Below are 12,645 nucleotides of genomic sequence, written 5' to 3'. Positions count from 1 at the left end.
ACACAGAAAGCTTAACAAAAGGATGTGCTTGAGCACCAGTGTTGCAGAAGTAAATAAAGGCACTGAGAAAAGCTTTGATGGGTGTAAGGGGTGGGGAGGAGGGAATCTCTGAGCCAGACTTGGAGAATACAGACAGTTGTTCCTGTCTCAGGTGATTGATGATGTTGCTATATCGAATTAGCTGGGAATACGGAGCTTGAAAAATAAAAGGCACTGTGGAGGCATTAGAAGGCCTTCTTAAGGAAGGAAGTGTGTGGATGGAGTCCAGATTTTCATTATAGACCAGTAACTTCATTGTATTTTAATGCCATTTTATTTAATTTTATTTTTACTTTGTAGGAGAATGTTTTCTCTTATAATTTTTTGTATTTCAAATAAAGGTTTAGTTGCCCTGTGTTTATAATTCTTGTAATATAATTTAGGAATTGTATTTTAGAATGGTGATACTTACTTGCTTGTCTCATTTCATCTGTTTGAGTAGTAGATAGTTTTGTATGCATCTGGTTTATAATGAGTAGTTAGTAGAATAACAACAGGCTACAGTACCTTATTATCCTGTTATTTTGTGACAACACTTGCAGTGTATCTTTGGGAGAATAGAGGTAAAAATTTTATTAGGAATAAAAAGGTATCCCTTCTGAATGTGAGCTAGTGGATAGACATGCACCCATGAATATGGTTTAATGTATTTAAGAGTGTGTATTTGGAGGAGCTTATTTGGAATAATTGACAAGCACACTTGCACCTTTTCTTCCCCAGTTAAATTGTGATACAATTTAACTGGTGCCCAGGGAGCATTCTGGGCATCAAGGAGAGCATTTAAAATACACGTTCACATGTTGATGTCCATGTGGACTTTAGCTAACCACATCAGTGAGTGTGGGATTTCAATATATTTGTAGTACCTTTAGCTGTGCCAAAAGCAAGGTACTTCAACTTTGTAAAAGAGGCACCTTGGCTTACACTGTCAGAGTGATTGCTCTTTCTGATGGCCCAAAAGTTGCTGCCTCAGCAGATTCTGTGCTTCCAAATTCCAGAAATTAGTACAAACCAGACAGGGAGTTTGTAGGATGCTTTGGGCTTTTAGGACATGCTTACAGTTGCAGTTTAGGTGACCCTTTCTGGGTTTTTTTTAATATTTGGGTGTTTTTTATTAATTGGACAATGATTTTTTTTTTTTTTTTTTGAGAAGGAGACTCTAGGAAAGCAGATTATGAGTTTGCTGTTTAAATCCTATTTACAGTTAATTGTCTGCCACATCAATCCAGCCCTCTGTTAACTGAGCAGCTCCACTTCCTTGGAGACACTTTCTTCTCTTTTGAAGCAGGCAGCTTCCATTGGGTATTTAGGCTATACTGAGAGCTTGAGATGAACCTCACCCTTCAGCTTCACTTTGTTATTTGTCAACAAATCAAACAAACCAACCAACCAACCCACCAAGATAAAAACCCAAGCAATACAAACAAAAAACCCACCACCACCACCACCAAAAAACCCCCAACAACAAAACAAAACAAACAAACAAACAAAAACAACCCAGTAAAAATTGGCTTGAGTAAAAGTTTCTACACCTAGGTTTTAACTTTTCAGATATTGGTACCTAAATGTAACCCTGACCAGTGCAAAGAAACATTTCTAATGCAAACCCGATGAAACTCTTTCAGTCTGGGTTTGGGGCTCCAAAGCAGAGCATAACTCAAATCTTCTGTATGTCATGGAGTAAAAGGGCTCTCTTTGAAAGATTGCACATGTGGAAGGATAATTTCTGCATCTGAACATGATAAATGCATCCAAAGGAAAGGAAGGAAGGAAGGTACAATAGAATAAAAAACATGCAAGATGTGAAAGAAAGTCTTCTGGAAATAAACATTTTTACACAGTTACAAAATATGCAGTAGATTAATTTCTTAATTTCTGTGATATAGAAATGTTTAGTTGCTTCTGTTTAAACAAAAACTTTTTACTGAAGAATAATTGTTCATCTGGATTACTTGCCACAAGATTGCTCTTGTATTTGTATACATAATGCCATTTTTCAGAAGCAGATCAACTGTTATGTTAAACTTGTGTTTCAGGAAAAAAACCCTGTTTATATTGTAGAACATTTGAGTAGTGGAAATACACACTGTGTGTAATTGTAATGTAATTGGGCAGTGTCAATAATCCTTTTGAATTTCCTGGTTTTGATGCTAGCATTGTCTTTTGTGGTGCATTATTTTGGTTTTGATGTCTCTGAGAGCCTCTGGGCCTCAATTGTCCTTTCTTTTCCCTTTTTTTCTTTTTTCTGTTTTTTTTCCCTTTTTTCCTTTTTTTTTGTGGGGGCAAAATTTATCATTGCCCAACAACTAAGTTTGAGCTATGAAACTTTCCAAATTCCCATGTGAACTAAATGGAAATCTGATTCAAATACTCCAAACAAATTGCACTTTTAATCCCTTCAATTACTTCTGGCCAAGACAAAAATATCTTCTGAAGTTTCTTCTGTTGCCCCCTGACCAAAATGAACTATTCTTTGTGTCTTGAGCAACAAGACAAAGAGCAACATTATCTTTGTTATGCTCAAATCTGTGACCAATTCTGCAAGAATACAGCTGAAAATATTGTATGAAGTAACATTAAATCTTCCCCTTTTTGTCTTCTCTTTTCCTGCTATTGTGTCTTATCAACTGCTTTGCCAAGCCTTGGGCAGTGCAGCCCTGCAAATTGCTCCAAGCAGAGGCCAGTTAGAGCATCACTCCTGTTTGTAAACTGTGGGGAATTTACCCACGCTGCTTTTTAATGCATCAAGCCAAAACAGATTTGATATTTCATTAAGCTTCAAAGTATTGATTGGGAAAGTTTTTTTTTTTTTCATTTCTTCCCGTTCTTTCTACTCTTTTTTAAATGGTACAAGATTTGAATTACCCTCAGCAGCTACATGACTTCTGTGCTTTGTTTTACATACTTTTTGCATACTTTCCATTTTGTAAAAATGTTAATATTTTTTAATTTATCTGTTAACAGGTTCTGTGACTGGCTGCCACATAATCTTTTCTTTGTGCAATCATAACTACCCACTCAGGCACCCAAGCAATCATCAGCAAAGATGCTTCTTCTTTCAGGGACAAAGAAATGCTGCTTATAGTGTAGTTTGGCCAGCCATGGTTTCTCCAGCTCACCAAGTTCCTAAGGTACTGCAATTTCTGTTACCTAATCTGTTCTTCAGCCAGTGTAGAGTTTGATTGCAGTCATGATCAAGTGTATTTGTTGTCCAACAGCTGGGGGTTGGATCACTGTCCTGTTGCTTGGTCTGGTATTTGAAATAGGAGAGCTGATGTCCAGCTGTCTTCCATGTTAAACACAGTGATGTATTTAGTTATGAGGGAGTTCAAACCTGGGGCTTGTTTAGTTGTAGTAGAATAAATGTGAGTATTATAATCATCTGTCAACAATTCTGGGTCCAGATTCTTTTTTGAAGCAATGGTAGACTGTCTTACCACAAGTCAGTAGGAATCATTCATGATCATCTGAGTCCCCTTCTGTATAAATCTCTAGCAAGCTAATTATAAAATGCTTATATTTTGCTGGTGATTTTATTATTTGGTTATGTCAGAAAAAGAACATACAATACCTGCTGGTAGCTGTCCCACAACCCCACTGCATGTTTTAAACTAGTTTTTTTGTGCCTGAGTGTTCTTATTCCTTGCAACATATATTTTTGGTTTTATTTACTTTAAAGCCAAAAGGGACTTTTTGATGCAAATGCAAATTTAACATGTGCTCCACTTCTTGTTTCCTTTTTTTCCGTTTCTTTTTTCCCCTCTTTAATTACAGCATAGAGATTAACTGTTTAGTATCTTTCCTTCTGCCAAAGGAAACCAAAATACCCTTTCTAAACAGTGCTTCTCAGGATGTGCATTAATACTTTATACAATTTTGTTTTGTATTTTAATATAGATTTCTTATGCCAAATATAGGACATTTCCATGGGCCAGATATACTAAAAAGTTGTTAGATAGGAAAACAGATAAGAATGATGGAAGCAGGGCTCTTAGCCCTAAGAGCCTGTGGAAGCTCTGTGTGCAGGGAGAACATAGGGTTACATGTGCTATATATTTTCAAAAGCTTAAAATCATAGAATTTTAAAACTTTATTTTCTGTATTTAGATGCTTCTTTTAGGATAAAGAGGAAGAAATATATTGTCATAATGAAAAGTTGTCTTCCCAGATCAGAGTTTTCAGACATCTAAAAATCAGTCCACATCTATGAACTCTGAAAAGTTGAGGGCAAAGTTTTTACTTTTATTCAGAGTATGGCAGAAATCACATTGAAATAACAGTGTTTTTTAAGATGTTGGTGTGAAACTGTCCCCATGGACATTTATATGTACTCTGCTTTGGGCTTCTCCCTTCACAGTTCTTAGAGGTCAGTAGGATCATGTCTCAGTTAATAGGTGAGTGCCCTCCAAGGGGACAGTGAGGGTGATGCTGTGTATGGAGTTGCTAATCTAACAAGTGGCATTGTTTTGGCTGGCTTTTTTTGGACTAAGGCCCGAACTACTGCAATGGGATATTGTTACAGTTGTTATGGCATCTATTTTAAAGAAATGGGATCTGAAATTCTGTTGACATAAATTTGCTGAAGATAATTTCATAGTTTTTATCAGACTAGACATAAAATACCTGTAACAGTCACAGTAGCCTTCCTATTTAAAATCCCAGTAGAGTTCATCAGTTGCCTCACTCTTTGTTACTCCTACACCCTGTTGTTATAGGGTTGTTTTGTGCACAGCCAAAATGCCTACTTTGTTTTCTGCCTGCCAGCTTGACTGTGTACTTTGTGAAGTCAGTGCAAAACTCACCTTGTGGCCAGCATGGCAGAAAATCAGTCTGGCTGTCATGGGCAAAGGGGTTCTTCCACAGCCAGTGAAACAGCCCAGGACCCTCTGACAGAAAGTGCATTTCCAACTCTGTGCAAGACATTACTGTTCTTATTAGCTTTCATGTTTATAAACGTTGTTAAATTGATGTGGATTTTTAAAAAAATCAGATTTCACCTCTTATCAGGGCTGAGAAGATCTTGTGTGGAAAAAGTAAGGTTTATTACACTTCCCTTAACAGCAAATTGGGATACCTTTGTGTAATGTTGTAGATGGACAAATTTAGACACAGCATATGAACTAGATTATTGGGTAAAAGCCTCTAAATTAAAATCAGTTAAATCCTAAGGCTCTCTTAGTCAAAAAGCAATCTCATGGATTTTTCAATAGGTGTTTTGTTTGAATGAGAAACACAGGATTTGATCAGGTTTAATTTTGATACTAATTCTGTATGCTTGTCCCATCACTTCCAGTGTTTAGATGCCTTTTGTAGAAAATGCCCCTCTTTGCAAAAGAAAATGAAGAGTTTTAAAGTCTTTCTCCCAGTTTCTTAACTTGAGACTGTCTGTGCTGGAAGTCAGCTGCAGTATCTGGGGTTTCAGCACTGGAAGGCTAACAGACTGTGTAAGTCAGTAGTAACAGGCAATGTTAAGTTCAAAAGGGCAGTGGAAGAAATACTGAGGCAGCCTTGAGGGTTTGCCCTGATGGCTTAGGAAGGTCGATACCACGACAGAAAGGGCAAGCTGCCATGAAGCAGGAGGCAATATCTGAGAAAATGATCCCATTGTCATGCTCAGTTTTCTGATCTTTATTTTCAATCCTTTTTCTCCAAGCACATAAAGAAGCCAGACTATGTGACGACAGGCGTTGTACCAGACTGGGGAGACGACATAGAAATTAAGAATGAAGATCAGATTCAAGGGCTTCGTCAAGCTTGTCAGTTGGCCCGTCATGTCCTGCTTCTGGCTGGAAAGGGCTTAAAGGTAACAATTACAGAGGTCCCATAACAGCTTGGGTGTTTTTTATGTTTTCACTTCTTTGGGTTTTGTTCCTACTTTTTTGTTCTTTTAACTTTCCTATTATGTGCATCCAACTTTAACTTTGATCCTGAAAAAATAAGGATTTATTAACTTTTGATTCAGTTCATGATATGCCTGTTTAATTATTTCTGTACTTTGGACCTATGTAGTGCATAGTTACTGGCTCAGGTGTAAAATCTCTGTGTTTGTCATCTCCCTCTCTTCAGATTGTGTTAAATCATGTGAGTTTCTCCTAAGGCACATGCTACATTTTTTCCTTTCATTTTATGGCCCATCTACCTCATATGTCATGTTTTCCAGCTCTGCATGTGTACAAGCCCACACTTGGTCTGCCTTCTCCATTCCCATCCATCCTTCAGCCCTCTCTGTGCTGTGGGATCCAATGCCACTCATAGAGCTGCCACGGGGAAAAACAGCGGCCAAATTCTACACAATTTTCCAGAGTGCATTGATAGTAAAGCCTCATGATTTCCAGAAATGTTCCTACAGTATGCTTTTTAGGATACCTCCCAAGAAAAAATGTAGAGGGAGGAGCCTACTACCAGGTTTTGCAGATGAAGAAATGCTTTTTTAGCCTTGCCTTGGTATTTCATGTAATAGCATATTGGATAAGGTGAAATGGGTTGAGTAGCTATGAGATGCAGAGATAGATGGGGACTGTAGGTCAATGCCATTGACTTAAAAGGGGATTTTTCTTTCAGCTATCATCACTCTTTCACAAAGGTATAGTTCTGGAGCTGGAATAGCAAATAACAAAATTGCCTGAAGCTTTAATCTTCCATAGCTTTGTGCATGTTTAACTTTTTAATGTTCAATTGTTTTTCAGCACAATAAAGCTTACTCATTTAAAGTTAAAGGCATATACATGCTTCCAAAGGATCTGGGTGCAATGTGGGTTTTGACTGAGAGCAGTTTTTCCACAAATACTCTTTGGTTGTTATCATGTGTAAGTACACATGTATTCAGTATGGTGTAGTTTATGATGCAGTTCATAATATGTGCTAAATCATACACAATAGCAAAATAATACCCATGCATAATGAATGCTTTGGAGCCAAAAGGTGTATAAGGTAATTTTTACATAACCAGGACCTGTGTACTAGGGGAGAGCTGGTATTTGGAGTTGCAGTGCTAAAACCACAGCCCGGGTCAGTCACGGACTGTTGGTAAGCTCTGTTTTACACAATTAAATGTTTGTTCAAGACTCCACTGACTGGGAGGATGCTCCAAAACCCTCCCTTATTGACAGTAAGCATCTTCTGCTTTCCAGCCTGTTGCTGCCTGTGGTCAGTTTATGCTCATCTGTTCTTGTGCCAACACTGCTCTTTAGTTTAAACATCTTCCTGCCTTTCTGTGAATCTTCCCCTTCATGCAAGAATAGAGCTGTGCACCAGACTGAACAAACCAACCAAGCTCTTTTAGCCTAGTCTCATGAGCTAAACTCTACATTCCTGCTTTACTTGAAGAGTCCCATCCCTCCACTTGTTCCTGCTATCTTGCTGAACCCACCTTGCTCACAGTCCTCCAAACTGGCTTTTGCCTGTGCTTTAGCTGGTGGCAGTTAAGATCCCCCAATATAACAAAGGTGCATTATAATCCATGGATACAGAGAGATAGAGTTTGAATGTGGTTTTGATGTTGCCATTACCACCTGTGGGATTTCAAATTATGATACAGTATTTTATATATTATAGCCTTCCTGAGTTTGAGTTACAGATTTGGGAATAAAACCACAGATTCTATGACATGAAAATATTTTATTCTATACCATTGAATTGCCCTGTTCCGAGTAAGGGATTAGGGGCACAGCAGGTGCCACCCCTGACTTGCCCAGCTAGCAAAAGTATCTTTAAAAGTAAAGCACATGCTGTTAAAAGCAGAACTTTGCACAGAGTGTAAGCCATGCAGAGACCAGAGATCTGTCTGCTGAGTATCCAAAAATCACATCAAATTGCTTGAGCAAAGAAGCAGTAGACAGCAGCCAGTCAGGTACATAGCAGTTCAGTTTGTCTGTGGGCTAAAGATGAAGATGTTTGAGCAGAGGCAGGAGCAACAAACCTGTATTTATCCAGAGCCAACAGCTGCCCTATCCAATCCAGAGAGCCTGCCAAGGCTGTGGCTGCAAAACAGGGAGCATGTGCACTAATCCTAAATCCTGGTCTTGAACCCATGTTCATTGCTTCTCACCCGCCCAACAATGTTTCTGTGCTGAGGAAAATTCAGCTGAGTAAACAGAGATGGTTTTATCCTCAGCACAGCACACAAGTGCACTCTTCTGTGTTGGCTATGCATGGCCATGCAGTATTTCAATATGTAACTGTCTCCTGCACCACAGCCTACCTGTATTCCACATGTTCCTTCCAAACCACAGCCACTGTGACATTTCCTTCAGTGTGCTAAGAATGATACTTGTATCTGTACAAAGGATGATTTTCAAAGGCTCAGAATTCATTCAAAGCAAAATCAATTTACAGAGGAACCCTCAAAAGTACTTCTCAATTAGAGAGGGTTCCCTACCAAATTTCAGCTCTAAGCATTCCAGAGACAGAGCTGATCCAAAAGAAAAGCAAGAATAATATTATTTTAAGCATGTGCACTTTGCACTCCATGGATACCCAGAAAATGGCTGACTGATTTATGAGATGGGTTTTTTAATATGTAAAATCTTGCAGAAAATGTGAATCTAGAAAACATCAAGCATAAAAATGAGGATTTCTAAAAATGATGGTCAGTACTTGTAGATTCATTATGAGCATCCAGGCTGTGGCAACTTTAAGTAAAATATCCTTAAAATTTGCATCTATATATTTGAATGTTTTATAAAATTTAAGAATACTTGGAAAACAATTTCCTAAAAATGCTTAAATACATTATGATGAATGTACTGGGCAGTTACAAGACTTAATATCTTTTCTTTTACAAATAAAAGAGGAAAGTAATGTTGTGTTTTAAGGGACTGTAAGCATTGAAACAAGACATTTCTATAGCAGCTACTGAAACGATGACATGGGAAATTGGTGTCTTTGAGAAAGTAGATATGGAAAAAAGAACAGAAAAGAAGTAGACAGGATTTTAGGTTTTCTAGGAACCTTTGAGTGCTTATTTCTAGAGCATGCTTTATTTAATATCTCTTTCTCGGAGGGTTTTTCAGAAAAAAAAAAAGTCCATATATCAATAAAGTATATCAGACAGTATAGTCTTGTATCAAAGCTGCATATTTGAAACAACCAATATTTCATTGAAGCTTGGCTGCAATCACATTCAGTAAATATGAGAAACTCTCTTTGCTTTTTTAACAGGATGTTATGTTTGATATTTTAGGTTGGCATGACAACTGAAGAAATAGATTCCATTGTTCATCATGAAATAATCAGACAGAATGCCTATCCATCACCTCTGGGCTATGGAGGTTTTCCAAAATCTGTTTGTACTTCTGTAAACAACGTGGTATGTCATGGTATTCCTGACAGGTATTTCCTCAATAATGTACATTTTACAACTGGAAATTAAAATGTTAAACTGGAATTAATAAATTGTGTTTAATATTGAATATACTTTAGCTTAACTAAATATCGTACTTAAATGCATTGTAGATGCAGAACATGCTACCCTGTGATGCTGATAGCTGTTGCAGAAATATACGTGAAATAGGAAAAAGATATATTATCCTGGTTTTCCAGACACTTAAAGAAAAATAGCATGTTGCATTTTGAGTTTTGTGTGTGTGAGGGAAAAAAAAACAGTATGGTCTGATTTTTTGTTCATCCAGCAAAATAAGTATAGACTAAGGAATAAATATATTTGAATTTATGTGGGATTTTTTTAATATTCTCAATGCATTCAGCTACTCACAAAGTAAAATATGAAACCTGGTGAGAGAAAAAGAATAAATATAATGCTAGCTTTTTCAGGTGTTGATATGTTTTTCTGGTAGTTGTTTCTCATTATTTTATATTCAGCTACACTTGTTCTCTAAATAGTCAGAGCTGAACATTAAAAATGGTTATTCTGTTTGCTTCTGCCTTCCTCCATCACAAAATATCTACCCCTTGATTTTTTATGTATGTGTCATTAGGTGTTTATTCTTATATTCCCTTTGTTGGGAACTGTCTGTCACCATTATTTTTTTTTTCTGTTTATGTTTCAGTCGACCTCTTCAGGATGGAGATATTATCAACATTGATGTCACGGTGAGTAATTCATATAAAAAATAGTCTTTGATCAACTTTAGAATCACTAGTAGCAACAGGAAGAATAGTGGATTGGAGATGGGGGATGCACAGATGGATGTGCTGTTTACTTCTGAGCCAAGGCACAAGCAGCTGGTTTCCTTTTTTGTTTTTAACTGTGTGTTTATTCCAGCTAGACTCAGGCCTGACTTGAATTTAGGACTGGAATCAGATGCACTGAGATCAATGTTGGCCTAAGTGAAATGTCAACCCAATCCTGCTATGTGTCATGTTTTTGAGAAGGTGTAATTGTTATTGATCCACTGTGTAGTTAATGCAGAGCACCACAGTACTGGGCAGCAGCTGAAGATAGATATGTATGAGATGAGCTAACATGAAGAAAGCCAGCATTTTTCCTTCACTCTGCCAAGATTGATCTTCCTCTTCCTGCTGATTTTGAGTGGGCCCTGACATTATCTTACTCTGTCATTAGAGGCTGCATTGGCCTGGGTATGTCAGTCTATTTGGACAGCAACTCTTTTGCTAGCAGTGTTCCCTACATTTATTAAAATCCCCGAAGGTAGTGTTGTGTTCCATTTCTGTATAGCAGCCCTGAACCTTTAGAGCAGAAACAGAAATAGTGTGATATAACTGTGACTTAATATTTCCAGGGAATCATCAATTATAGCTATTTAAATAAACACAGGCTGGGTTTTCCTAGGAGTAAGAAAGCACAGGACCTGGAAACCTAATTCTCATTTCATTTTAAAAAAATATTTGTGTCTTGCAGAAGTTTTTTTTCTTTTTGTTGTGCATGTTTTTATTTTTCTGAAGTGCTGTTTATTTCTAGTATGAGCACAGATTTTTTTTTAATCCCTCCATTATTTTGCAATAATATGTCACATACAAGGGAGGAGAATCTCATAAAAACAAGGTTTTTAAATCATTAAAGAACCTATTGGTAACTTGATACTATGTTCATACTGGCAGAGTGAAGAAATCCTCAGCAGACCTACCTCTGAGCATGAGATTCAAGCTTTCTAAAATATTTTTTCTATTAAAATTAGGGTCAACGACCTTTTTCCCATTCTATACTCACATGTGATCCAGAACTGGATTTGGTTTGGCTTGGGGTTTTGATCTTTTTAAATTCTTTCTCATCTCCATACTTTCTAATCGTAGAATTCGGACTATCAGGTTTACACAGTGCAATCCAGCATTTTTAAACTTTATTTTTGGCCTTCATTTTAACTTTGATGAACTGGTGTCACTTTGCTCAGTTTATTATACTAAATCAGTTTGCAACAACTAGGGATTTAAATCACATTTCTTTGTATCTCCTTAAGGTTCATTTTACTTTTTGTTCAGTCTGTCAGGATAATAATGATACCTTAGATATACTTCTAAGAAGTATAGACTCATAGCACAGATACTTTCCACGATAAACTAAATGAAATAACTTTTATATTAAAATAGTGTGTATATCTTGTCCACTCTTCTTTACAAATGTCTGACTAAATGTTACTGGTCTTTTTGCAGACAGATATTTACTTGTTTTTAATTTAATCTCAGAAAATAAATCTTGGCATTTCTGTGAATATAAAGATTCCTGCAAGGATGGGAATTGCTGACTATCTTTGTAAGAATTTTTTTTTAATCATTTAAAACTAAACTGTGCTGTGTGTGATAATTGCTTAGTCCAAAACAGCTGAGGAAAAAATACTACTTTTCAGCATTATTAACTGATCTTTTAGCTTATTTTTAATGCTCAAAACTGGGACATTTCACTGCTGGACAGAATAAAAATCAAAGTAAATATTGCACAACAAATTGTTTATAATTGTGTACAGGTTCTATAAAGTAATTAAATAATAGTCAGGTTGTTAAGTTTAAATACCTAGCACTGTGTACAGATTATCTAAACAAAAAAATCCATTTTAGCACAATTAAGGTGGTAGCATTTCATAGATGAAATACAAATTTTATAGGCTTGAAACATGTGGACTTGAAAATGTGTTTTAGTATAGAGACAATAGTGTTATCCATTACTGGATCCTCAGCATAGTGCAATTTTCAGCCTATTGTTACCAGGTTAATGTTTCTTACAACTTCGTTCTTTCACTGAACTTAAGGAAATAGTATATTACATTTGCTGTGGTTGTAGTTTATTAAAATCAGAAATATGTAATTGCAGCTGATGGGCTGCAGTAAATATTATTATTTGGTTTGTTGTTGGGTTTTTTTGTTGTTGTTTGTGGGTTTGTTTTTTTTTAACTCTCCCGTGTTTTAAATCTGTGTTTGCTTTTCTAGGATGATGATGCTTAATATTGGGGGTTTGTGTGTTTTCCTTGCTAGAGCTAAAAACAAACTAGTTTAGTCTAAATATGAACTATCTACTTTAAAACCTGCCCAATAGGCATTAAATAAAAAATAAAAATTATTTTATGGTAGTCTGAACTGGCTGAGGAAGGTGTAGAGAAGAGGATTGCAGCTGCTTTTTGCCAGAGCAGTGGCAACACAGTTGGGCCCTTGCTGGCCCTCACCTTTCTTTAAAATACCCCTTACTCCTAATGGCCT

The 12,645-nt window shown here is 36.7% G+C and overlaps 1 protein-coding gene across 4 annotated transcripts in view; it reads left to right on the top strand.

Annotated features, from left to right (window-relative positions):
• METAP1D (methionyl aminopeptidase type 1D, mitochondrial) overlaps window positions 1-12,645 on the top strand; it is a 43,750-nt gene that overhangs the window by 19,104 nt on the left and 12,001 nt on the right. For 3 of the 4 annotated variants that reach the window (XM_071434909.1, XM_071434908.1, XM_071434907.1), the window contains exons 2-5: window positions 3,004-3,170; window positions 5,693-5,842; window positions 9,221-9,369; window positions 10,047-10,089. In XM_071434909.1, coding sequence (XP_071291010.1) covers window positions 3,004-3,170; window positions 5,693-5,842; window positions 9,221-9,369; window positions 10,047-10,089 — 509 coding nt within the window. The remainder of the gene's footprint in view (window positions 1-3,003; window positions 3,171-5,692; window positions 5,843-9,220; window positions 9,370-10,046; window positions 10,090-12,645) is intronic. The other variant, XM_071434910.1, reaches the window with a different exon arrangement.

The sequence above is a fragment of the Agelaius tricolor genome, unplaced genomic scaffold, assembly GCF_023055355.1.
Source record: "Agelaius tricolor isolate 1412-34295 unplaced genomic scaffold, bAgeTri1.0.p SCAF_10, whole genome shotgun sequence".
NCBI lineage: Eukaryota > Metazoa > Chordata > Aves > Passeriformes > Icteridae > Agelaius > Agelaius tricolor.
Note: the sequence above shows the minus strand (reverse complement) of the source record. Positions and strands in the feature narration are given on the sequence as shown.